Source organism: Wyeomyia smithii, chromosome 1, assembly GCF_029784165.1.
Source record: "Wyeomyia smithii strain HCP4-BCI-WySm-NY-G18 chromosome 1, ASM2978416v1, whole genome shotgun sequence".
Classification (NCBI taxonomy): domain Eukaryota; kingdom Metazoa; phylum Arthropoda; class Insecta; order Diptera; family Culicidae; genus Wyeomyia; species Wyeomyia smithii.
The window spans coordinates 52778762-52806711 of NC_073694.1; the positions used below are offsets into that span (position 1 = coordinate 52778762).

General features: G+C 39.9%; 1 protein-coding gene across 4 annotated transcripts in view; it reads left to right on the forward strand.

Moving 5' to 3' along the window:
• Window positions 1-27950, forward strand: part of LOC129718614 (Ca(2+)/calmodulin-responsive adenylate cyclase) — a 122044-nt gene that overhangs the window by 84376 nt on the left and 9718 nt on the right. For all 4 annotated transcript variants that reach the window (XM_055669547.1, XM_055669550.1, XM_055669551.1 and 1 more), the window contains 4 exons: window positions 1254-1586; window positions 1646-1999; window positions 2141-2953; window positions 3180-3419. In XM_055669547.1, coding sequence (XP_055525522.1) covers window positions 1386-1586; window positions 1646-1999; window positions 2141-2953; window positions 3180-3419 — 1608 coding nt within the window. In that variant the 5' untranslated portion in view covers window positions 1254-1385. The remainder of the gene's footprint in view (window positions 1-1253; window positions 1587-1645; window positions 2000-2140; window positions 2954-3179; window positions 3420-27950) is intronic.

Sequence of the window (27950 nt, forward strand, 5' to 3'; positions counted from 1 at the left end):
CGACGAAACCAAAAACGGCACGTTGTTTAGAACAGAATTTCCGTAAACTTTTTTCAGTTCTCGATGCGCTTCAGCTACCATTTTCTGTGAATAAGATGAGAAAAGTAACACTTCTCAGATAGAGAGATCAGACATTTTAACACAATCAAAAGTAAAAGACACCACAATAAGATCTCTAAAATGTCAATGCGGTTCATTTTTAAATGCCTCAGTAATGCCTAGTAATGACAAGTAACGAAACTTTACTTGCCACATTTTAGCAAAAAAAGCATTCTTAGAACCAAAACATTCGATTATAAATATCGTGTATCAGAAAGCATAGAACCAAACAAGAGAGAATATAATATAGTGATAACCTGTAGTTCGATACCTACTTAATGGTTATGAATTTTACTTAAAGTTTTTTTTTCTGAGTCCCGGGTGAGCTTTAATTTCATTTTGTATCAGAGAAGTTAAACTACACTTCATACATTCAGCGTGGTATTGAACCGCAAATAAATTGAAGCACCAGAGCGTTCATAAACATGCAAGCTTCGAATGTTGCGTCAATCATTTAACCGCACAAGCCGGTGACAGTGACAGTTCAGGGAGCTTTATTCAGTGCTGTAAGCCGGTAAGTCACAGCAGGGGAGGACCAATTCTGTTCGTCGCTCTCTACAGTACTATCAGCGGGATATCACGACGCACAACGACGCTGGTTTGGTGTGCTATTTATTTCCAACTGAACACAATCTATATAAGTGTACCGCTGAAATTACGAACCATATTCAATCAGCGCGTGAGCAGTGACTTTCGTCGATAACCGACAGCGTCGGCATGTGAGGAGGCTGCAATAATGTGAAAATACATTTGCCATTCCAACGCCTTGACAGTGACATATAAGTTTACTTAGATTTGATGCGCTGTTGTCCGTCCGATCATATGCGAAGGCATTCAGCAGTCAGATGATGCGATAAACACTACTACGCAACACCCCGGGGAAAATAGTAACGTATTGTTTAATCACCACTAAGCCCGGTAATGAGAAGATTGTTTACACTTCACCGTCTCCCCACGTACTTCCAGCTGCAGCGATTTTTGCGCCTATTAAATCCACACATTATTTGTTTACTACTAAAGCCGTTTTGCGAAGCGGGGTGGCGCGCGGTGACACATGTACCAAGACGCTAATTTACTATGCAAATTGATCTTCATGATTGAAAGCACTAACATCACTCAAGTGTATCTCTTTCTCTGATTTCGTGATCTTCCAGGACTGACGAGCGAGCTGTCATCTGCTGCAGCACTTTCATCCTCTCACGCTGGAACGTCTACTGTAGCCCGGTGGGCCATTAGTGCGCCCGTTTGCCCCGCAGGCGTAGCAGCACCAGCAACCGGAGGAGGTCATGGATCACGCGGTTCACGCTGCCCGAGGAAGACCATGGAACAAGTTGCGTTTCGAAAACAACGAGCTAGAATGTCTGTATCAGCGGTACACCCTGAAGCTGCAGCGCTTCTCCGTGACGGGGGTGGTAGCTTTGGTGGTGGTACTGTGCGGTGTAATGGCCGGTCTCAGTCTCGGGTACAACCAGGCACCGACGTTACATGTAAGTTCTAATTGTTTCTAAGGTATTTTGTTTGCTTAAAGTTTGCGTCTTTTTTTCAGAACGTTTTCAACTCTTTCATGTGCCTCCTGTTTGCAGTGATCCTCGCGCTGCTCCAGTTCCGATTGATTCGGGACTCGCACCTACCCTATCTTTGCTATGGGATTCTCTTTTTCACGGCGGCGTTCTGTTTCATCTCGATGCCAACAGTGGGAATCGTCTTTCCGGTCGACACACGTGAAGTGATGGCCGAAGGTGTCTGGCAGATTGTGTTTGTGGTGTTTTTGGCCTATGCCATGATGCCACTGCAGATCTGGGAAGCCGTACTGTTCGGAATCATTTTGCCCTCGATTCACATCGGACTGACCGGGTATAATATCTACAATGGGAACTTTCAGTATCTGGCGTATCAGCAGGTGAGTTGTGATCTCAAAGATGAATCTCGCGTCTTGGAATCTAAGAAGATGATGTCAACTTCATTGACGAGTTAGCGTGAAATTTATCAAAAAATTAAAAAATAAAACTAATAACTGTTTTTTTTTCGTCCGGTATTGCAGCTGGCCGCAAACATCGTAATCTTCGTCGGCGTCAACGTGGCCGGGCTGGTGGTGAACGTCATGATGGAACGAGCTCAGCGGCGTGCCTTTCTCGACACTCGCAACTGCATCGCAGCCCGGCTGGAGATGGAGGACGAAAACGAAAAGTTGGAACGGCTGTTGCTGTCCGTTTTACCGCAGCACGTTGCGATGGAGATGAAGAACGATATCCTTTCGCCGGTCGAAGGACAGTTCCACAAAATCTACATCCAGAAGCACGAGAACGTGAGCATTCTGTTTGCGGATATCGTCGGTTTCACGGTGCTGGCATCGCAGTGCAGTGCACAGGAGTTGGTGCGGTTGCTGAACGAACTGTTCGGGCGATTCGATCAGCTGGCTCACGATAACCATTGTTTGAGGATTAAAATTCTAGGGGACTGTTACTATTGCGTTTCGGGCATTCCCGATCCGAGGGCTGATCATGCGCGGTGTGCCGTAGAGATGGGTCTGGATATGATCGATGCTATAGCTTCAGTGGTGGAGCAAACCGATGTCGTACTAAATATGAGGGTTGGAATCCACTCTGGACGGGTGCTGTGTGGTGTACTGGGACTTAGAAAGTGGCAGTTTGATGTGTGGTCGAATGACGTAACGCTTGCTAACCACATGGAGAGTGGCGGGGAGCCGGGTAGGGTTCATGTAACCCGAGCGACGCTTGACGCTCTCGGCGGAGAGTACGAAGTGGAAGCAGGTCATGGAGATACGCGGGATTCGTATCTGCGGGACAACCAAATCGACACGTACTTCATCGTGCCTCCAGCGCACCGAAGAAAGGTACTTTCGCCAACCATAAACTTATCCTGATTAACTGAATAATGTCCTGTGTCCATACCCTTACATTCCTTCCGTTTTCGGTTTGGACCATCCAACTGTAAACTAATCCGTTTTATTTTCGTTCATTTTCTGGACTGACCGTGCGTGTGTATATTGTTACTCCCGCCCATCTTCAAACCCACCTATGTATGTGTGTTATACATGTTGATTGTGTGCCACACCACAGCCGCTGATGCTCAACACGCTAGGTGTGCGGTCGGCCCTGGGGGCGGCCAATCGGCGAAAGCTGTCCTTCCGAAATGTGTCAAATGTGGTCGTCCAGCTGCTGCACACCATCAAATATTCGGTACCGGTGCCGTTCTCGCATATGGCCACCGGAGGCTCGCCCTACCCAGGCGGAAGTGGACCCGGTGGCAGTGCCGGAGCCGCTGGCGGTGGAATGTTTCTCGATAAAAATGCTCGCAAGGTAAGTTTCTTGATGTTACCACCACGTATCGTTTCTTGCTCCCTGGCGTGAATAGCTTTAAATTCTATTGACTGCTGTGCTGCTATCGACTAGAGAAGCTGCTTTTCGATGTTGCGCGCTTTTTCCCCCGCCTTACTTCGCTTTCCACGGTTTCCACCGAGTGCTGAAATTGTGTAGCTTCTATGCTTCTATACTGCAACTGGCAAAAAATCGGTATCTATCAATGCTATCTCTTCTCTTAATCGATACTTTCTGTAGAATGACTCTAAAACTATATGAATTGGCATGTGCAGAGAGCGAGATTCCACCCTGCAAAGCTGCTAACTATTGTATATATTATTTTTTCAATATCTTCTCTTTTTCGTATTATTTTTATTTTAATCTAGGACCCGGTAAGTAGTTTAGCCTGTTGCTAGCATCTCTTCTATTAGAATCGGTATCCAAACTCTAATGCTTTCCATGTTGTACAAACGAAAAAAACATGTAAATTATGTTCAGTGAAAAATAGAAGTGGTTAATGATTAAAACGATGTAGCCTAGTGAGAGATTGTAATGGTTGATAGATGTACTGAAAACATTTTACAGACACAGTTTCATCAAGCACCAAAGTTGATATCGCACTGTACACAACAAGGCACATGTCGCAAAGTCGAGTAGAAAGTTCCAACTGCTACCATCAGAACGGAGAGCAGGCTAGTCGTGCGGAAGGAAAAACGTCAATATTTTCGCTTCATAGCACTTCTATCACTAGGAGGGGTGTCGAATAAAAACATATCGTCATGAGTTGAAGATAGAAGGTTTCCAAGCCATCTCTATTGTTCGAGTTTATCGCCTGCATGGGGCTGTGCAACAGTACGACGGAAAATTCTTAATGAAAGCTCGAAAGTGTTGCTACATGTGATGATTCCGTGTATAGGGGAAGTGTTTCATGGATTATGGCCTACGTCTCACTTTACTGTAGTTGGTGAAGGATTGAAACATCATCAGTAAGAATCAGAACTTCATTTGAAATTGAAACTGTTTATTATCCGTAACGAATTTAGAAATAAGTCCAAACCCATATCCAAATTGCGGTGTCAGTTTAAGAAGCAGGCCTTCTCTCAATTTTCACATACTTTTGAAGGTTATACGTGACTGTATTTCATTACATAACCACGCCTCGATTTCATCATAAAAAGATTTTTTTCTTTTAATTCATAAAAAAAATCACTGTTTACTTACCTCAAACTTAGCTAATCCCAAAAATAAAGGTGCTTTTTCTTAATTTGACGTCTTTTGAAGTATGTATCGTTCCTAATTACAGTAAAACGAGGCAAATCGGGTCGGCAATGTTAGATTATATTGGGATCCACTCGAAGAAAAAAATTGTCCTTAATTTCAGCTGGTTAACCAAACGTTCAAGACCGTATTTTTATTCCATAATTATAACCAACATATATTTCAAACAATATTCGAATTTTTAGAACTAAATTTCTATTTTTAACAACGGCTTTTACCCGTTAACACACAAGTTCATTAGGCAGACAGTATGTGCAGTGAGAAAAGCGAAAAATAAGTGAACTGGAAAAATGATACAGATTTGGAAAAATGTACCGCAATGTCCCGTCGGGATGCGGTATATTTTTCTAAATCTGTATCATATTTCCAGTTCGCTTATTTTTCGCTTTCCCTACTGCAAATACTGTCTGCTTAATAAATATTCGAATTTTCGGAATTCTTCTGACGTAGAACTATATAGGGATGTAAAATGAAAATCTAAAAACGGAAAAAGTGAAAAATAAGTCCAATTTTAAATGCTAATAAGTCGGTTAGTTTTCAATGTATTTCCTTCGTTTTTGTACCAATCGATTAGAAAATCTTTTAAGAATCCGCCCAAATGCAGAAACTTGTAATTTCATTGTTCGATCTACTGTACTAGTGAAAATTGTAGAGCTTTGTCAAAACGCGAAATTCGACCTCTGATTGGTAGCTTAATGCTTACTTTCCCAAGCACCAGTGATACCAAATGTGCAGATTTGTCTGCAAAATGCAGATTTTTGGAGTTCGTGTGCAGATATTTATCGATTTGCAGATAATTGCAGTTTTTCCACGGTCTCTGCAGATTTTTGTAAGAGTCTCCTTATATTTGCGCAGATTTTCTTAAAATGTGTGCAGATTTTTACAGACTTTTGCCTGCGCGAGCGAAATTTTTTCGGATCACGGGTAGATTTTTTTTCAGATTTCGAGCACATTTTTCCAGTTTTTCGAGCAGTTGCAGACATTTTTCAAAAACATCTGGCATCTCTGCCAAGCACGGCCGACAGAATTATAGCCCTAGTAAATCGGGAATGTACTACTTGGCCTATAAAAGAGCGTGCTTTTGCCTAATTCTTACTTGCTAAGCAGCAACAGTGGTAGCGGGTCTCTGTGTTACCAAAATAATGCCTATTCCTGCTGTCAAGGATAGCACAGAGATGCTATCAGCCTCATATCCAATATTAAATTGAACAAGTTGTCCTGTTGAGGACAAAATAAATACTTGACTGAAGAGCTAATATCTTCGGGTGCCAGTAGCAGTAAGGATGTTAACAGCGGTAAGTGCAGCTGTACTTCCCATAGTAAAAAATAACAAAAGGTTTGTGTGCAAAGCTACGACCAAAGTTGACGTAGAACTACATATGCCTGTTTGTAATAATCAATAACAATAACTTTTATCCAACACTAATAAACAAACTCTGGCATTGATGTGGTAACACTGAAAAGATTCATAATGGCCTCTGAGATTGATTGATGGTCATTTAAAAATTCAAGATGTTGTCTCCCGGTTCCTGGAGAGTAGCCAAAAATGGTCATATACTGCAATAAATCTGTCCTCATTCATTTTGGGCCATCACATTATTTTCAGAGAGTTATTTGTTTATCGTTGATAATGGTATAAGTAAGTCAGCCTTAATTTTAGCCTCTATCATTCAAAGAATTATTGTTTAGAGGAAATTTGCTTCGAACTTATCATTTGCGATCACTCTCGAATGCAACAATGCAAGTATTGTAACAAACATCTGTATGTACTTCATGAAAAAATTTTTGTTTTGTCCTATGACTTACATGTTATGTTGCAAAGTAGGCAATGTATGTGATTTTTTCCAGGATGCGAAAAATGAACACAGGCTGGGGATATGATTTAGACGTAGAAATTGTTTTTCTCTCGTCCAGACGGGACTCGAACCCGCAATCTCCGATGTCTCCGGTATGGTGTTTCGGCCAATTAAACTACTGGGAGAGATAGTTTCCCTTAAACCAATATCGATCACCCTTCACTATTGCGCTAGGCTCCACAAAAGTTATTCTTGTATTTGAACGATTGTTGCTCTCACACTTGTATAGTGACTTACTATATCTGATGTAGAGAGAAGACTAAGTGATTTGCGGATCTTCCACAGAAACGCGTCTAACAGAAAAGCTCTGTAAGGCTGGGATTACTTCATGAACTAATCACATTTTTGGTTCTATGACTTACATTTCAAGATTACAACTTAAAATGTTAGTCATAGGACAAAAGATTTAATTAGTTTATGAAGTAATCCTTAACGCTTAACGGAGCTCTTCCGTTAGTTGCGTTTCTGTGAAAGTGTTTATTTTTCGCATTTTCGAAAAAATCTGTAGGTAGTTAGTTCTACGTCAACTTTGCGGTCGTGGCTTTGTACACAACTCTTGTGATTTTTGAACAAAATAAGGTATCTCTAGTATCCTAAACTTGTCCACCGAAAAAAAAGCTTCGAAACGCTGAATTACCCAAAATCGTTTCTGAAAACCAGCAAACGGAAACAAATAAGAGAATGTTTCTGCTCAGAATCATCGAGAGAAGGTACTAAAGGCTAGAAATTATTTGCAAAAAAACTATACAAAAATTGCTCCTTCCTAAAAGCTATTTCTACGAAATACGGCTTTCGCAGTCTTGACTGAAAGTCCAAAAAAGAGATGAAAACAGAAAACAAAACCAAATAATTTCCAAACCACCAGAAAACGGTTAGAAACCGCCAGAAATAAATTCAAATTGAGCATAGAATCACCGAGCAACGCTTCCGAAAAAACGCGTATAGAATATATATTAAAACAAAACAAAATTATAAAGACTTCGAAATGTTTTATTTAACCGGAAACAGCTAATAAATTGAGCTTGAAATTCTTTAGAAAGTTTCCGAGAGTTGGAGAAGTTTAAAAGGGTGTGTATGAGACTCGACCGCAAGTTTTACGTAGAATTACGACATCTTGTCATTTGTCAAATTTGTCACAAAATTAATGGATTTCATGGGCTGAAGCGGTAAATGTCAGTAATAATTCTCTTTCAATTTTCTCTGACGCTAATATTACGATAGATATTGAGAGCTTGTCGCGAGAAACGTGCCTGGTCTTTCTGAGGGACGTTTTTTTGATGTTTTTCGATTGGGCTCAAGTTTTAAGCTTTTGCTTGTCAATTCAAGGTAGGAAGTTATGTAAAGTTTCAATTTGTTTCATTGGGGTTAACCACTTAACGGCTTTTATGGATGATATATCCAAAAATTTTATTTTAATTGACTGCAACTACATCAGGAATAACTAAAAGATATGTATTTTTTTTGTAAGAAATGTGTTTTCTGAAATTTTTTTTTCTTTGATTCGATTATATATAAAATTCGATTATATACACGCAAAAGTTCAAGCTTTAATCATTCAATGTGTCCTTTCAATTCGCACAGAATTTGCTCTGACTTTGCACAACCAATGCGTGATACGCATGACGCAAAAGTTGTACAAGGAATACATTGACAGAGATCAAAATCAGTATATGTATCATATACACAAAAATCGTAATGTCTCGGTAAACTTCGGCTTCGGGCGAACGATCAGTTTCGAGGCGCTCAAAATACCGTTCTTTACTTTCGCGAGCTGGTGCGTATCAACGGCTCGTGCATCCCTAAAAATCGTCAGCAACCGGAACAGCCAATAGCGAGCCTTGCTGTCGCGGAAGTTATTGACGCTGGTGCCAGTAACGCAGAACCGAATGCATGTGAATGGAACCAGAATAATAATTAAATGCAAAATGTTTATGACTAATCTCATGTTTTTGTTTATTGTTAATGATTGAATGATGTTTTCGAATGACCTGATTCGTGAAAGTGAATCGATCAGACAATAATTTTTTCAATGGAGTCAGTACCCAACTTATCAGTATTGATTGCTGGTTGCACTGTTTTAACGATGCCAACTTTCTGAACATCGGCTGATGCTTTATAAGTGTAGTGGTTTGGAGTTGCGCAATACATTCAAAATAGGCTAGAGCATCAAATGCGTTATGCCCAACGCACATGCGTTGTACTGGTTCCAATTTTAATCAGTAAATGCGCTAATTTCGCTCATTAATGATCTGGTTACGCACACTCCAACTTTTGCGTGCATAGTGAAAAAAAAAATCGGAGACATAAGGCAAATGTGCCAAATGGGGTAAAACGGCTCTAGGTTTTTTTAAGTCGTTGAAATCACTATAATAACAATGTCTCCGGCCAGACTTCAAAGATTCTGTTTAAAATATGGATGATCACTCTACCTTATCAGAACTACCTACCTTACCATTAGATACGCCATTCGGAGTAAAACGTTCCTTGAAAATTGTTTTTTCCCAAAATACCCAAAATACGGGCATCATCCCGATTCTGGAAGTACCTACTCATTTTTGGTCATTTTTGGTTATATTCCAGAAACCGGATGTCACTATCTTGTAATTCCGGCTTTAGGGTATTATTCTAGCTTCAAAAGTATGGATAAATTGAATGATTTTTGGCCACTCTGGCAGTTTACCAGAAACTGAAGATCTTGAATTTCAAAATGGCGTCTGGAGTCGATTTTCGGCCTTCGGGCATCATCTCGAATCCGGAAACATGCATATTGGATGATAATCGGCCGGTTTAGTCCGTTTTCCCAAACCCGGAAGCAATGTTGGTGATCTGCGATGAAATCAGTGATAAACATTTGGTCTTTTTGACAGTTTTCATATACGATGCCACTCAGAGTGAACAAATTCGGAGATTCGCTAACATGATTTATTCTCCCTCAGAAAGTTGACTCGCTCTCCATTGAAAGAAGCGAAGTGTGAATACAGGAGAAGAAAAATCACGAGACGATGATTATCGGAATAGAGAAGCGATTGCGATCACTTGAACATTTATCAAATATTCTTTCTGAGCCGCAAGTGTTGGCAGTAAGGACGATACAAATTTTATTTTCATTTTTTGTCAAAATTGTTGAAAATTGGAGAGGTAAGAAAAAAGCCGTTATTATTGGTTTTTCGACAGCGTAAATGTTCAATTTAGCAACAACGAGTCGTCAAAGGGCAAGCAAAATAACTGATGACAATGAAAAAGTGTTATTGTAACGTTGTAAGTTGCATACAAATTTCTATTCAAGATTTCGTATTTTACGCACACAAAAATCTGCACACGTAGTTTGAAGATCTGCATTTCACAGACAACTCTGTAAATCTGGTAGCGCTGGTCTTTGCCGTCTTTTAGTTGCTCATTGCAAAGATTTTTGTTGCACCGGTAAATCGAATTGGAAGACAATAATGAATTACCGATTGGAGCCGATGGGAAATCCAAAACAGCGTATAAGCAAGTAGCGATTAACTCACATACAGTTAACAGACTATAAAGTCCACGGTGTATTTTTTCGACATTTCGTTTGTCATATCGGTTCTCGTCTCGAGACGATACAAAACATCGCGTTGTACGCGTGATGAAATTCAGTAATCAATAGGATTTCTCATGAGAAACCATCCAGTAGAATTTCTCATGAGAAACCATCCAGTAGGATTTCTCATGAGAAATCATTGAAACTTCAAAATGGCGAATATGATCGATTTGGACTTCGATTTCAAAAATACCGTTCCAGACGCTTAGCTAATATTCCAATCGATTGGTGGAAGAACGCAAAAAATCCGTTGAAAACTGAATGAGTTATTAGCATTTGACATTGGACAATTTTCGTAACGCAAAAAGACAAACAAATTTGAATCGCTGGAAATCGTTCTTGAAGTGGGAAAAAAGTTGTTAAAAAAAAGTGACTGATAGAAACGATCCTCGGAGAATTGTCCGGGAAATGTTACTAAAAGCTAGAAAACATGAAAAAGAAAAATGTACGAAAATTACTTTCAAAAGTAGAAAAATATCCTTTACAAGTAACAAATCCGGAAAAGAAAGAGGTTCAAAATCAGTCTTAAGATCGCCTGAAAGCATTACTTACAAATGTAAAAAATTCAACATAAACGCTTTGAAAAACATAAAAAAAAGAAAATCAATTCGTTGAAAATCGTTTCTACAGGGTGCTCAATAGATTCGAATACACTTTTGAAATGTTTTTAAAATAACAAGATATTTTTTTCTAAGTTAATTTTTAATTGAAGCAATGTTTATTTAGAACCTTTACGACATAAATATTGGCTGGAAGGACCATCGCTCTGTGTTGTATGACGAGCTTGAGATGCTTCTAAAAAAATCGCACGTGGCTCGCATCTGGTCCAACTCGTCCCAGATCTTGAGCTAAAGCTGACACCAATACCAATACACATAATGCACATGGTGAGCAGCTAATAACGATAAAAAGTTTTATTCGAACTTATTGAGCAAAAGCAGAAAAGTTGAAAAATGCAACACAGAATAATCCAAATTGAGTTTATATCAACCAAGTTAAACTCAAAACCAAATTCGAAGCCAAACTGTCCAACATCTTATTTTAAAGCCCAAAATAGGTAATAAATGTTAATGGTCCTAAAATAATTTAAAATCACTAAAAAACGGTTCTGTAGATCAAAAAGATGGAAACGGGGAATGATTCCGAAATGTTTCAAATCCGTCAGTAATTTTCAAGGTTAGAAAACGTCGAAAAACAATCTTACATTGAGCTGATAATCGCAGAACAAAGCCTTAAAAAAATGCGCAAAAAAACTTATATAAAGCAAAAAATCTGCAAACGTTTCTGAAGGCCGGTAAAAACGATTCCGAAGGCTAAGAGGTAAAATTAGAAAAACATTAGAAAATTTTTATAGGATTCCAAAACAATCTCAGAATAAATCAAAAAAGTAATGAATACAAATACTTAAAATTAGACTCAGAATTGAAAAAAGGGCTTAAGAAACGACGAAGAATATCGAAGACTGCCAATAAATAGAAAAGGCTATGGTAAACGACGTTAAATCACAAATCACGACGTTAAATCACAAAAATCGAAAATACCGAATACGATAGGGGACCCCTCGAAATATTTTCTAGAGGAAAGCAAAAGAGGCTAAAACGTTCCTAAAAACTCTAAACTAACGTGTGAGTAATAAGTAGATGGACTCAATGAAAACACGTTTGGTAAAAGAGTTTTTTTTTAATTCAATTCTTCATTGCATTTTTACAAGTTCATACAAAGTTCGTTCAAGGTGTGAAATAATTAGACAGATAGTGGACCCTCATTCGAAATCTTCCTCGAGATTAACGGAATGCTCGCTTTCATGGTCTGGACCAACTTGTGGTCCACTTTTTGGAACATCTGATTATACGGAGTTTAAGTTGTTTAGCTGTGGTAGCTTCTCAACCGTTTTCGTACAACAACTGGGACAGTTGTAGTACAATTCGATTCAATTTGCCACGCCTGAAGTACGTTCGGGGGATTTTGTTCTCTACATATTTTCTGACTTATTCTCTTTTTTATGTACTGCGCAGCTACTGGCAGTTTCCCAGGATTTCCTGCAGCTGCTTCTTCATGTACTTCAGTCTGAATGCTCGTTTGCAACGTTTTAAGCCCTCCTCCGACTTCTAGTTCTTGACTACCTTGCACAGAGACGTGTCGAACTGCTTGGCCAACTTCTTGGAGCTGGCGCCAATCTTGTTCTTGGCTGCAGTTTTCAATTTAGGATTTATTATGGTCCTTCTCTAGCAAGTACCTCGCCACCTTCGATTTCGGATGCTGTTCAATGAAAATGCTCTGTTCCGTAACATTATTGTAAATAAACGAAAACACACTGAGCACGAACAATGTTCACGAAGAGGAGAACAAAACCACTCTCTAGTGACATAAATTTAGTCCAGCTTATGACTCACCCGTTAGAAGAATGATTCTGAATGCCAAAAAACGGGCAAAATAGTTTGACCGCCATGTTCGATTGGGAAACTTTGTCAAACAATCATTTGTAAACAGTATAAAAGCAACTGTTTAGTATAAATAACTTCACTGTCCGGCAAGGCTCCCGCAGAATGTCCGAAGTGGAAACGCGTGCTGCCCAAAAACGTGGTTGGGTTCGGAATAATGAACAATAAACTTTATTCGATTGCGGACTGTATATTTAGCTTAATCACGTACGACTTGCACGACCGGTATGCCAAAGGGAACTGACTTATCAATCCTGACCTACCCTACATGCGAAGGCACTCAGCTGCCAGGAATCTACTACTACTACTATTCTAAATGGTATCTCGATCGGTAATCAACTTCAATGTATAACGATCAATTGGATCTCAGCGATCCGACTGCAACGAGTTCCTTAACTGACGTAACATACCGGCGGCCTTGAGTTCACTCAACACAATTATTCTTAGATAATACAAACAATAAAACAATAGACGCTGTCTAGACTCTGTCTGCTCATCTGTCTCGAGTTTACCACACATCGTTGTTGTTCGCTGATTGAATTGTTGAATGGTCCAGATGATCTCTCTTGGTTATTGGTGACGATATCCGACATGCATAACACGATGAATCCGTGCACTGATATCATGCGTTATGTGTATGCAGAAATTTTACCATAAGTTGATCGATGCCTGTTGAAAACAAATACGATTGTAATCCGAACCAATGATTTTCGGAGGAGACACGTAACTTAAGCTTCGGCCCCCTGGCGTAAAAGGATAATATATCCGGTGTTTGCCAAAGTGTGCCCCGTGGGGGCAATAAATACTCATCTTACTAACAGCCAGGATACGATGCCTCGATGTGGTGAGTGGTAGCGACGGTTGATCCTCATAACGTGGTACATCAAACGGGATGACATCTTGTGGCTGGCGATTATTCGAATCGGGATAGCAACATACGAACGGCTAACGAACATCAGACATATCTGCGAAAATATTTGAAGCGATTGGATCCAGAAAAACTACGAATGTGGATCGACGTAACTAAAATGTTGCCCCCGTGGCTTTGCGGTCGATTGTACCGCAGATTGCCGACAGTTGCCCCATGTGGGGGCGTACTTATCTTACGGTTTATCCAAACATTGAACACGAGATGCAGAGTAATCAGGTAAGCTTGCGATCCAAGGCAGGTCTCCAGATTTCTAGCGATGAAAGAAAAACAGCGCAGTAGGTTCCAACGAAACGGTGATAATTGTTGAACATAACTTAACGATTGCCCCCAGGCAAAAAACGACATATTTCACGTCGCCAGCTGCCCAAAGTGCCCCAGTGGGGGCTTGAAAACTTAAATTTTAAATAGCGACGGCAAACACACTAACTGATGTTAGAAAATTTACTGGGTATCCTCGACATGCGGTTGATTATCACGGATCGGAAGAATGCATATTTTTTGAATGCCTCGCCGATATGTTCCCTGTTGGGTGCGAACGGTGACAACCCTTATGTTGCCATCGATTCCTGGATGAATTTCTGTAACACGTCCTAATTGCCACTTCAGTGGGGGTAAATTATCGTCTTTTACCAACACCATCGTTCCGATGAAACAACCTTTCTCCTTCTTGTCCATTTGTTTCGATTGTGGAGATCTGACAAATATTCAGTTGACCAACGTTTCCAGATCCTTTGGAAGAACTGTTGGACTAATTGCCACCTGCTTAGTCTGTTTTCCGGTATATCCGTGAGGCTGGGTTCTGGAATGGCGGTGAGAGGGCGCTGTATTAGGAAGTGCCCAGGAGTAAGGGCTTCCAAATCTCGATGATCGTTGCTTAGTGGAGTGATTGGTCTCGAATTGAGACAGGCTTCGATCTGCGTGACAACGGTGAACATTTCATCAGGACGGAGTAAATTATGTCCAATGACTCGTCGCATGTGACCCTTAAGGGACTTCACGGCTGCTTCCCATAACCCACCGAAGTTCGGTGATTTCGCAGGAATAAATTTGAAATCGATCATGTCTTTTGCTGCCTCTGTAACTATCGGATTTTGAAATTGTTCAGAGCGGAACAGTCGGTGCAATTCGCTTAGTTCTCTCCGAGCGCCTACGAAATTGGTGGCATTATCACAAAAAATTACTTCAGGTTTGCCGCGCCTGGCAATGAAACGTTTTAGTGCTGCGATAAAGGCTTCGGTCGTAAGATCGGCTACCACTTCTATGTGGACAGCTTTGACCACCAAGCAGATGAACAAGCACAAGTAACACCTAGCCGGAATGGTCTTTCGCGACGTGTGGCGGAGACTAAATGGACCGCAATAGTCAATTCCAACTCGCAGGAAGGCAGGAGCTGGAGTTACCCGTTCCAACGGTAAATCGCCCATCAGTTGGTCATGGACGCGTGGTCGTGCTCTAAAGCAAGGAACACATTCATGAACTACTTTCTTCGCTAGGTTTCGCCCACAAAGTGGCCAGAATCTTTCCTTCATGCAAGAAAGCATAAGCTGCGGTCCTCCGTGGAGGAGTTTATGATGATATTCTTTCATTATCAGCTTGGTTAATGGGTGACTGCTGTCCAACACTATCGGGTGTTTTCTGTCGAACGTAACTGGAGCATGACGAAGTCTACCGCCAACGCGAATCACACCGTCTCGTAGCTCAGGATCCTTGGAATGTAATCTAGAGGTAGGCTTAACTTCTCCTCTCGCTGCTAGATCCGACAGTTCAATTGGAAAACATTCGGATTGTGCCAATTTCACTAAAACGAGCAATGCTTCGTCATGTTCTCGTGCACTGAGCACTCCTGTTCGTCTGACTGTTCGATTGATTTTTCTGCTGTTATGTGTGTAACGTAATATCCATGCCGTCAACCGGACCAGTTTACACAATGACGAATAAAGAGTGAAGATTTCACTAGGAGGTAACATCTGTAACGCTGCTGTAACTAAGGGTTTTTCTTCCAACGTAACTGAATCGAATTGTTGGTCTGGAGCTTCATACGTTTTCGGCCATTCGTTGCAATCTTTCCCAAGCCAACTGGGACCGTTCCACCATACAGAGCTTTCTGCTAGTTGAAGCGGTGTCGCACCCCGGGAAATAATATCAGCCGGATTCTCAACGCCGGGCACATGATTCCAAACGCCTTCTCGGGAGATGTGCTGAATCTCCGACACTCGGTTGGCTACGAATACTTGCCATCTAGACGGATGCGATGAAAGCCAACACTTCACTATGGTCGAATCAGTCCAAAAATAAGCCTTAGTTGGAATTTGGATGCTTGCGGCAACAGTTTCATACAGGTGTGCCAGTACCAATGCTGATGACAACTCTAGTCTGGGTATCGACAGTTTTTTCTTCCGCTTATTCAAGTCTTCTAAAGGCGCCACCTTCGATTTCGCCATCACTAAACGAACTGATACCTGACCTTCTCGTGTTACATTTCTTAGGTAGATAACTGCTCCGTAAGCCCTTTCTGAGGCATCACAGAAACCGTGAAGTTCGCATGAAATTACATTTTTACCAAATGCAATCCAGCGTGGCACGGAAACTGCATCGAGTCGATCCAAGCTGTTTCTGAACTCCAGCCATTGTGATTGTAACATCATGCTTAAAGGCTCATCCCAAGAATACTTTCCTTTCCAAAGCTCTTGGAGAAACATCTTCGCTTGAACAATGACGGGTCCTGCTAGTCCATATGGATCGAAAAGACGTGCGGCTTCAGATAGTACAACACGTTGCGTTATCGGAGACGTCTGCTTCCAGCGTGGCATTTTAAACCAAAAAAGATCCGAATCTGGTTCCCAGGTGAGACCAAGTGTTTTTACGGTAGATGTCGTATCGATATTAAGAACGTCACGTTTATCCCTCAAGTAACTTGGTATATTGTTCAAAATCTCTTGTTGATTAGAGTGCCATTTCCGCAGGTTGAACCCAGCGGACCCGAGAAGCGATTGCACATCGCTGCAAAGTTTCTTCCCTTCATCTACAGTATGTACCCCAGCAAGCATATCATCAACGTAGAAGTTGTTCTTGATCACATTGGCTGCAACTGGATGTGTCTTTTCTCCCTCTTCAGCACATCTTTTCAAACTCCTTGTGGCAAGATACGGAGCTGATGAAGTGCCATACGTTACGGTGGTCAATTGGTATGTTCGCAACCTCTCATCCACTGATTCTCTCCAAAGTATTCTCTGAAGTGGCTGATCTTGTTCCACGACGTTGATCATTCGGTACATCTTCTCGACATCGCCGACAATTGCATATTTATGGAGTCGAAACCGAATCAAGATAGACAGCAGATCATTTTGAACTACTGGACCCACCATCAGAATGTCATTCAACGAAATTCCGGAGTCTGTGGCGCACGACGCATCAAAAACGACTCTCAGTTTCGTCGTGGTACTGTCTGGTTTCATAACAGCATGGTGGGGCATGTAGTAGCTACACTTTGGTTCATTTTCCTCGTCCCTTATTTCCTTCATATGACCCATTAGCAAATATTCGTGGATAAATGCCGTGTAAAGAGCCTTCATTTCCAGATTAGCATTCAATCGCCTTTCAAGTGCCATAAATCGTTTGGTTGCAATTGACTTTGACTCTCCCAATCGTTCCATCAAGTAATCCCTTTTGGGAAGTGTTACTCGGAATTTTCCATCTGCATCTCTTGATGTTGTCTGTTCGAAGATAGTTTCGCAAGTAGTCTCCTCAATGGATAGACAGCTCTTTGTCCTACAGGTCTCTAACTCCCAGAAACGCGCTAGTTGTTCATTGATTTCTTCAGTTGTGACTACATTTACGACGGCAATGCTATAGCTAGCTTCAGAGTTGTCCGATATTTCTCCCGCTACTATCCAACCGAGTTGGGTATTACATAGAGTCACACCTGTTTCCAACAGCTTCATCTGCTCTCCCAGCAACAGATCATAAAAGACTGAAACACCCAAAATTGCATCAACTCCACCAGACTCGTAGAAGCTTGGATCAGCTAAGCAAATATCAGTCGGCAGCTTCCATGTACCGATATCGATACTATGCTGCGGCAAATTCAACGTGATTCGAGGTAGTACATAAAACTTCAGCTCTTTGGTCTCGAACAATGAATTTCGTGACAGGATTCTTGCTAACACAGATTGTTTAGACACCGTCAAAGCATCACCAACACCCTTTACTGGAAGATTTTCATGGAACCGTTTAAAGTTTAGTTTCTGGGAAAGGTTTTCCGTGATAATGCATATTTGGGACCCGTTGTCTAATAACACACGAGCGAGGGTCGTATTGCCGGAGCGATCAGCAAAATTCACGATTGCAGTTGACAGAAGTGTTGTGTTCCGGTGACTGCGAATGTTGTGTAAAGTAGCAGTGTGGTGAAGAGTAGCTGTTGTGTTTGTGGGAGGTGGCTGTCGTGTAGGTTGCGATGCAGTGTTCTGTACTGTTGCGGGTTGAGAATTTAACTGAGCATTATTCATCCGGGATTGTCCCTGTGAATGTGGTTGTTGCTGAGTTTGGGACTGTTGACGATGCGGCATTTGCACGTTCGCGTTACCGACTTGAGGCCTGTTCGGGATGTTCTGGGTTTGACCTTGTGTCGTCGAATTGGCTGACATAAACGGATGTAGTAAATAATGATGGCGTTGTCCACATTTTGCACAGGTACGCCTAGAGCAATCAGCCATGAAGTGTCCCTGAGATAAACAGTTCAAGCACCAACCAAGTCTCCGAATAGCAACTCTCCGATCGACCACTCTCATTTTGCTGAACCGACGACATTGTTCAATGCTATGCGCACCTCCATTGCAGATAGGGCAGACACTTGTACTCTGAGTTACAGTGTGGATTGCAGGGCTCCTGAAGGACCGCCGCTGCTCAACTTCTCTTCGACCTGACGTAGAATGCAAAATCCCACAGTGCTGTTCTAAAAAGTCAGCCATGTCTGCATATCGTGGAATATCTTTGCACGCATGATGTGTTTCCCAGTGACGTAGCGTTGTGTTGTCTAGTTTCTGCGACAGCATGAAGGCCAAGAGTGTACTCCAATTCCTTGTGTTTTCTCCTAATTTCTCTAATTGTTGTAGGTTTACCTTGAACGTCATGAGTATGGTATTCAGTGCATCAAAAGATTCCGATCGCATAGCAGGAACAGCAAACAATGTCTTGAGGTGCTCATGAGCTATCAGTTTGTGATTTTCATATTTCGTTTCCAAAATGGCCCAAGCAATATTATATGTTGCTGCACTAACCTGCACCTGATTAATTCGAAGCAGCGCATCATCCCGCAAAGAAGCTCGCAAATAATTGAACTTGTCCATTGGACTCAGGTCCTCATTACTGTGAATCAGTGATTTAAAGTTGTCCCGAAAATTAATCCACTCCTGTAATTTGCCCAAAAAGGTAGGTAACTTTAACTCTGGGTATTTTATGCGAGAGGTTTGTCCTGGATTGGCAGCATTCGGCTGGCATTCAGCAACAATTCTTGTGCCTCTAGCAAGCTTGGCAAGCAACGCAGATTTCAAACGAAAATATATATTTTCAAATTCTTTGTACGCAGTAACGTTCCCGGCATCACTGCCTGCGACACCTACATCATCATCAGCAGCGCTTTCATATGTATCGCCAGCATCAACTTCGTCTAAGATCACATCTATTTCGACTCTAACTGCACAAAACTTTTCAAAGATTTCATCCAGCTTCGTCAATCGCAATTCCACTACACCCTCATCGCGATCATTGTCGTAGTTATTTAAGAACTCTTCCACATTTTCTAATGACGATCTCAACTGCTTCTCCTGCTTAATCAACTGCCTTAGGTCCCTAGAAGGCATTTTAAAGGATTCGATAAAGTGACACTTACCCTGTTTGAACAATAGAATCACTCCCGAGACCTCAAGCGGAACGAATTGACAGGATTGACAGCCCAATTAACAAACCACTTAACCGTGGGAATTGATCAAACGGCAAATTGTAAAAAGGCCGTGTATTAAATTATCAACCGGAGAAACTCAAACATATTCTCATCAAACGCGAATCAAATTTTATTCTACTCGCAACGTGGTGCGGTAATTTTGCGCATGCTAATAGTACAAAGGCACAGCGCTTCTATATTTCTATTGTCTCATGCAAGTTATAAGCAACCAGGCCACCTCAACCACACAATCACACACAATGACTACTTATCTGACTCCTCGCTGATCGATGGTAGATGTCCGAAAATTTCGCCAGTTGCTCCGATTTATTGTCGGCGGTGCTTGATCGCATCGAATTGAATACCACTTAATGGTAACAATATATATCACAAATCCAAACGGCAATCAGTACACATTTTCAAAGAGATGCCACCTTGGGCACGGTATCGGTTAGCACTGAATTTATCTCCAACGCAGAAACAACGAAATACGGCCGTTTCGCACAGTATCAAAAACCACGTGAAATTCGAGAGATCGTTACGCGATCCTGCGGATTAGCCAAATCCGGCTCGAATGACCAAAAATGTTTAGTATAAATAACTTCACTGTCCGGCAAGGCTCCCGCAGAATGTCCGAAGTGGAAACGCGTGCTGCCCAAAAACGTGGTTGGGTTCGGAATAATGAACAATAAACTTTATTCGATTGCGGACTGTATATTTAGCTTAATCACGTACGACTTGCACGACCGGTATGCCAAAGGGAACTGACTCATCAATCCTGACCTACCCTACATGCGAAGGCACTCAGCTGCCAGGAATCTACTACTACTACTATTCTAAATGGTATCTCGATCGGTAATCAACTTCAATGTATAACGATCAATTGGATCTCAGCGATCCGACTGCAACGAGTTCCTTAACTGACGTAACAGCAACTTTAAATCCTTTTTGTTTTTAATTATTAACAGCTTCACGACTAAAAAACGCTGATACTTTTTATGATATCGAAACACGGTGGATGTGGTAATTTCTTATCATTATTTGTAGACTTCAGGGTGAGAAATCGAGGGGAAATGATTCTTGGACGTAGGACTACGTTTTCGTTTCTATACTAGGTTGTGTGGAAACGAAAATGAATCCGACAGGAATTTCACATCGGATTTTCATCGGTCATAATTTGTTACCCACATAATAGTTTTCAATTATATATAAATCGTTGGACTGATAAAATGTAGAAGAATTTTGTGATACAGTAGTTAACATTCACTGTTCACTATTCAGTAGCGAAAATAAATAAAACGTTTCAAGGTGAAATATGAACTTACAATGATTGATATTCGATAACGTCGTCGCATTTTCACCCCAACAGGTTAATTTATGTCTACTACCAGAAGCTTAGACCAATTTCCTATTGGTCTATACCAATATCCTATTGACCAATTTCCTTGTTAAAATTCAATTAAAAGTGACGTCTCAAAGGAAACATGCTTTTAGAAATTTTCTCTTTTTGTTCTCTTGTTGTCGTTTTTATTCCTATAATAGAAAATTGTTTTCACTCCAGTTTGTTTGGTTACAATGCAATGTTCAAGCAGCGGGAAGTTATTGATTGAATGATAACAGAAGTTATTTAGTGATAAATTATTTAGAATTTCTGTTCCTTTGTTGTTACCAAAGGCACAAATAATTTTTTGCGTTTTGTACGAAACTGTAGACTAACAAAAAATTATCATTCTTTTGAACAAGGTATCATTCTTAAATCTTGAACCCCACACAAAACGAAGAGGTGATTTTTTTCTATTTTTGCTCAATTGCTTTTCTTTTTTCACTTTCGTTCGAATGTTCGATTTTCTGTGCCCAAAATATCCTCAAATATATTCATCTTCCGTTACGCTTGTTACTGGTGGACTGACTCGAGCTGAGTAATGATGAAAATAGTCGTTTGTCAACTATTGCATGCTTAATCATCATTTTTCCTGGACATAATTTAATAGGAAGCTGTGCCGTCTAAACACATTCAAGATTTGAACTTGCTCAGTAGACGGGCAAACGGGTTCTGTTCAAACGAAAAAAAAAAAAATGCGAACAAATTATACATTCTATGCCAGCCCCATCCCACGAACATATGTTTTATACATTTCCGCCATGTGTGTCTCGTGGGGCAACCATCCAGGTTCTGCACTTGCAACGTATGCTTCATGCGACTCCGTACCAAGCCGCCGTAGCTGCAGCGGCGGCGGCGGCGGCAGCAGCAGCAGCCGAATCTGCAGAAAGTACCGGTCTGATGGCCGTTGGCGGCAATTCCGACGGTCCGACCGGAAACGGTGTCCGCAGAGGTGGCAGCGGTTCCTACAGCGGTTCCGCTCAGTACGAGACGGATATCAGCACCACACTAAGAGTGAGAGGATTGCCAGTTTCCTTTGTTTTTTTTACTGCCTTTCTACTCTTTTGGTATTTGTGTTTCCTCTTTTAATTTCTATCTTTACCACGTACTAAGAATTTGGTTTTGCCGCTTTTCCGTTGTTTTTATTCACTGCACTTCGGTACAAAAAGCGAGAAAAGCTTTCGTCTTACTCAGTGGCTAAAATGTTATTTTTTTTTCTTCCTAGACTACTTTTTAATTATCTTCTAGCCGTGTTTTTATCTGCTCGTTTTTTTCTTCCTCTTTCAAAAGGCATCCCTAATGAATTGCCGCCGTCTTTTGTACACCTTTTAGCAAACACACACACACATTCTTGTTCAGTGCCACTAATGGCTCTCCACCATCCACGGCAATATCAGCTTCGATGCACCAAACACAAAGAAAAAACTCACATCCGCTTGTTCGCATCCAGCACTTTGCACAACACCGAATCTCCCAGTAAACATTTTGCATCACGCACAAATATACGCACGACTGTAAGGGATTTACTGTCACACGGTGAAACTGTTGCAGTAGAAACCGGATTTTTCTTGTTGCACTCGCTTAATTCTAGCGTGAAACTTTTATTTGCACTTTTGTTCAGTGTATGAAGAAAAAACACGTAAGTTAATGCAACCTGCGGTGGCCGTGAAATTTTAATGGTATTTGATGTTGACTTACACGTTGATGCATTAAAATGCTCTTACAAGTTGCTTACAACTTACATAGTTGGTTTTGCAGTTTTAACGTTTTTTTTTTGCTTTGAAAGATTCCGCGCAAACTCTTCTATGGAGTTGACAACACTCTCTCAGATTTTAGTAAAAGCTTGTGAGTTTGATGACATTGGGTATTTAAGCATACTTAACGAATCTCATAAAATGTCGCGCCAATCATCTCTTTAAAAGTGGCCAAAGTTAGTTTACTTGAAACATTAACATCTGTTAACTTGTTTATACGTTGTGAAATGGGTGCTTTTACTAGAAAAAACTCTAACAAAAACGTTTTTCTTGTTCATCTTTCATTTAGAAGGTACAACAATTATAGCAATCTTATAAATAAATTATAACTCAACCCTCTAGTGCCCAGTGCCGCCTGTAAACGGCCTTCAGTTGAACCTTTAAAAAGCTTCAAAAAGAACTTAAAAAATGTTTATAAAGTTTCATAGTGATTTTTTCGAGGTCCGTCTAAAAATTAATTTGGGCACTAGAGGGTTAAATAAATTTGACTTCTAAAATCAAAAGGCATTTTTCTCAAAAAAAAATTGAAATTCGGTATAATTTTTCTGTAAATCCATGAAATATATCCTGAAAGTCCATCCCATATCTTAAAAGATGGGTATGCTTCTAGATTAAAAAAAATATTTGCGAAATCGAAATGTAGTCCGAAAGTTATAACCTAAAAGCCATCCATACGTTGTAAGATAGATGCTTTCCAGGAAAAAAATTTCTCTCCATATTTTGCTTAGTTTTACTAGATTAAAAAGATAATATAATGAAGAGTGTATTTTTTAAAATGTGCGTAAAAAACTACACTTGAAGCATTTTGTTCATATTGTATGCTAAACACGTCTGAAAAGGACTATTGACTCAAATTCACAAAAAATGAAACATTAAGGGAAATCGCATACTTGATACTCTGAATAAATGATTTAGAAACAAAACAATGAAAAACCAGCGAAAAAACCAACTCATTGAAAAATCCGAATGATAAAAAAGTGGTTAAATTTTGAAAACCGTGTTTGATATCTCGGGAAACTCCTGAATCTGCATGAAAACCGCTGAAATTCCGAAATGTAATCAGAAACTGCGCAAATTCAAGAACTAGGCGCGTAAAAAGCAACTCAAGTACACTTTCGATTAAAAATTTCAACAATTTCCCATCATCATACCTGTAGATTCTATAGTTGTAAGCAACAAATAAAAAAACACATGAAAAACCAAATTACGACGAAGCTGTTGCCAATAAAATAAAAGTGCCTGTTTTACAATATATAAACGAATTTTGGGAAATTGTTGTATGTGCCCTCATTAACAAAATATCAGAATAAAAAAAAGTTTTAAGGAAATTGCGTTTTTTTGAGCAAATTTTTTGCAGCCTAAAATTTTTTCAACATTATAAACCTGTCGGATGAGGAAAGGACCTGAGCAATTCCATTAAAATGTCCTAATTGTAAACCACGGATTCCGGAATTTACGTGGTATTATTTTTGCGCGGATTTCGGTTTCTCTTCACTCGGATTGCAGAATTAACGCGGGTTTTTTTACGCAGATTTCGGAATTTACGCGGTTTTTTTACGCGGCACGTATCCCCCGCGTAAAAAGCGACTTAGTGTATATGTTCTTGAGGGCTAACGATGTAGTTCTGTATTATAAGTTTTTTTTAAATCACGACTAATTTGTGAATGGGGTATATACAGGGTGCGCCATAATTATTGCAACACGAAACAGAAAACTCGAAAATCGTTTATTGAGTAAAAACAATTAAAAAAACGACAACTCATTCAATGTGTCCTCCTTTAGCTCTGACGACAGCTCGGAGACGCTTAGGATGTGACTCGACGGCAGACCGATTGCCATTTTGAGGAATTTCCTTCCAGAAAATAGAGCAGACTCCTACAACTTGTGTGTTTTCGTGAGCAGGCCTTTGCTTTTAACAACCCCCAAACCGAGAAGTCCATCACGTTGGAATCTGGCGAGTTCGGAGGCCACTCATCCTTGGTTATGACAGATGGAAAGTTGGACTTGTGCCAGTCTTGAACTGGCTTCTTTGTGTGAGCCGGGGCCCCGTCTTGCATGAAGGTCCAGTTTTGATTGTTATTCGTTTTCTGGGCCCATCAAATATCGACCCGCAAACCGACTTTGCATTTTTGTTGCAATAATTATGGCGCACCCTGTATAAAAATAGTATTGATGAATTAAAATATTTTTGAAGCCGGAACGGTACATCACGAAAACCCTTTTTTTAGCATCAACAATGAAAATCAAAATCAAAATCAATTACTTCAAAAAGCTCTTATTTCTTCTTTTAATGAAAATTACAAAACGTTTGTTAAATAGTGAATAGTAAATAGTGAGGTTGTCTGGTCATTTTCTTGTGAGAGCTTATGGCCACTGCTACCGTTCCAAAAGATGAAAAAGTGGTTTTTGCCAAAAAAGTTTGCTTGATTGGTATAAAGACTTCGACTAATTTGTAGACAGTAATTTTGTCCTTCAAAAAAAAAAAAACAAAAAAATACGCCGTATGACAGAAAAACTGATATAACTCGAAACTAGAAAAAAATAGAATCAAATAACCAAAAAAAAAAAACATTTAGGATTTTAAATTTTGTTTCTGAACTTGGAAAAATGAAAATTAGTGTTAGCATTTTATAAAAAAATCTTTTTTATTTTTTTACGGTGTATATTTTTTTGACGGGATAGAACTATTATGTACAACTTTGCCGAAGACCTTCCGATTAAGGTGAAATGGTGTTGAATCCAAAAATGGCCGATTTTGAGCCACCGCTTCGAATCTTCAAAAGCACAAGACTCGGAAACAGAGATGCCAGATGTTTTTGAAAAATGTCTGCAACTGCTCGAAAACCGCACAAATGTGAAAACCGCACATCCGGAAAATTGTTGCTCACATAAGCAAAAGTCTGTAAAAATCTGCACACATTTTAAGAAAATCTGCGCAAATATAAGGAGACACTGACAAAAATCTGCAGAAACCGTAGAAAAACTGTAAATATCTGCAAATCAATAAAAATTTGCACACGGACTCAAAAAATCTGCGTTTTGCAGACAAATCTGCACATTTGGTATCCCTGCTCAGAAACAGTAAATGCGTCACCTGTGAAAACGCCATTTTATCTTTGCTGCGGTGAAGCAAATTCGTTCTGACATGTTATCTATTAATGATAAAATTATTTTTAGACAACATTTAGAACATCACAGACTAACAGACATAACACGTCGAACAAATTTTCAATTAAATCATTGTTCGAGTGATATCAGTACTTTACGATAGCAGCACTAGCACCATCTGCTGCCGTGTCCGCACTGCGTCTTGTATTTTGATATCAGCGCTAACGTACGTGCATGTGTCACATTGAGAACTACAAAATATGTATGAGAATGCATGGCAGCGCCCCAGACGGTGTTATCGCGCGATGACTGTTTATACGATTGGAAATTTAAAGAGATCGCTTTTTGTGGCGATAGGGCTAGGTGAGGCCTGTTACGTTTGTTAGTCTGTGGTAACATTATAACAGAGCAATTCCATGGAAAATAAATTTTAAAAAAATATAGGTTTTTCAGCGTATCATTCCCGATTTCGCTGAAACTTTGTACTGTTGTTCCTTTTGGATAAAGAGGTTATTCTAGAATATCAGTTCTTCGCAGGGATGTTACGGATGAGATTTTTTAGACATCTGCAGATGCGGATGCGGATGCGGATGGATACATGATGACTGATGCAGATGGAGATGCGGACGGATGTTCCGCATTTACGGATGCAGATGCGGATATTTGTAGCTTTCCTTGTGTTTTATTTTGCTAATTTCGCATGACCATTTCCCAGTGCAATAGTCATATGGGCGAGCAGCAAATACACCAAAGAAATTTTTTCTACAAAATTTTATGAAGCAATATTTATTTCTCAACATCCGCATAGTATGGTGCGGATGAGGATGTGAATGCGGATGTCAATTTTCATGCGAATGTTTCGCGTTAACGGATGCGGATATCCGTAACATCCCTAGTTCTTCCTGTAGACCCACGACTCTTGTTTCGAAAGAGCCTATCAAAAAATGTGAGTGATAAAAAAAATCTTTTATATCAGGAAAACGGCTTGTTTGACTGAAATGGTGTCTTCAGCTAAGTTGTAGGTAATAACAAGGTAGCATTCTGTTCGCGCCGCTCATCGATGCAATAGCACCAAGGCTGCCGAGTTGATAGAATGCACGTCAACAACCTTTGCGTTTGATAATTGTGAAACAAAAAAATAAATCAGTCCAGTTTGGGCCTTCAGGTCACGAACTTGTAGCTTCAACTTTATTGAAAACGTACCGAATAATCTGGAATTCTAACTCATACACTGCAAAATTTGTTTTTTCTCGGCCAAATTTTCCAAATTGTCACATAACATTAAATATCTCAAAAAGTATCTCTTTGAAAAATCTCATTTTTCTACAGATTTAAGACAACAATTTTTGCTGAAATCCATCAAAATTTGTTGATGGTAAAATAAAAACAAAAAAGTAAAGGATTTCAAAAGTTTTTTTTTGGCTCGCCTGATTTATGATATGTCATCAGCAAAGTTGTAGAAAGCATTTTTGTCGTTCCAAAAAAAAATACCACAAGAAAAAAGAATTTCTTCTTAACAAAAAGTTAGAGGAATCTTTGAAAATTGAACATCTGCAAAAATCTACTTTTTGAAGATCTATTTTTTTACAAAAATTACATATTATCGTCAACTCATTTACGTTTTTTGTGACATGAAAGAATAAAAACTAAAAAAGTTATGATAAAAATAAACACTAAAAAAATTGGAAATTTTTTTGTTTCTTTTAAAAAATCATAACTTCTTCAGTAAAAAGTACTTCTTGAAATATTCGATATTTTGTGACAATTTAAAAATTTGGCCGAGAAAAAAAAATTCTGCAGTGTATATAGTGTTTCTAGAACCGCCATTTTATTACCTTCAACTTTACTTAAGACACCATTTAAATCAAAAAAACCGTTTAACTGATGTAAAAGATTTTATTCATCAGGCACATTCTTGGCCCTTTTGAAACAGCAGTCGTGAGTCTACATGAAGAACTGATATTATAGAATGACCTCTTTATGAAAAGGAACCACTGTACAAAGTTTCAGCGAAATCGGAAATGATAGATCAGCATCGATTGGCGAAGTTGTGTGGACTTGCTGAACACAAATCTTCCTTTCCGCCGCTGTCGGGGAGCTGCAGGGATGAACCTCGGTCTGATCGTTTAACCAGAGATTGCTCGTTCATCATTTGTATTTATTAGCGTTGTAAATCGGAGTAGGTTTTGTCCGATCGACAGGTATCACGATTAATCTAATGACTACGCAGTATACACTTTTCAATTTCTTTCCGTTGCAACCGTGGAGATGCAGAA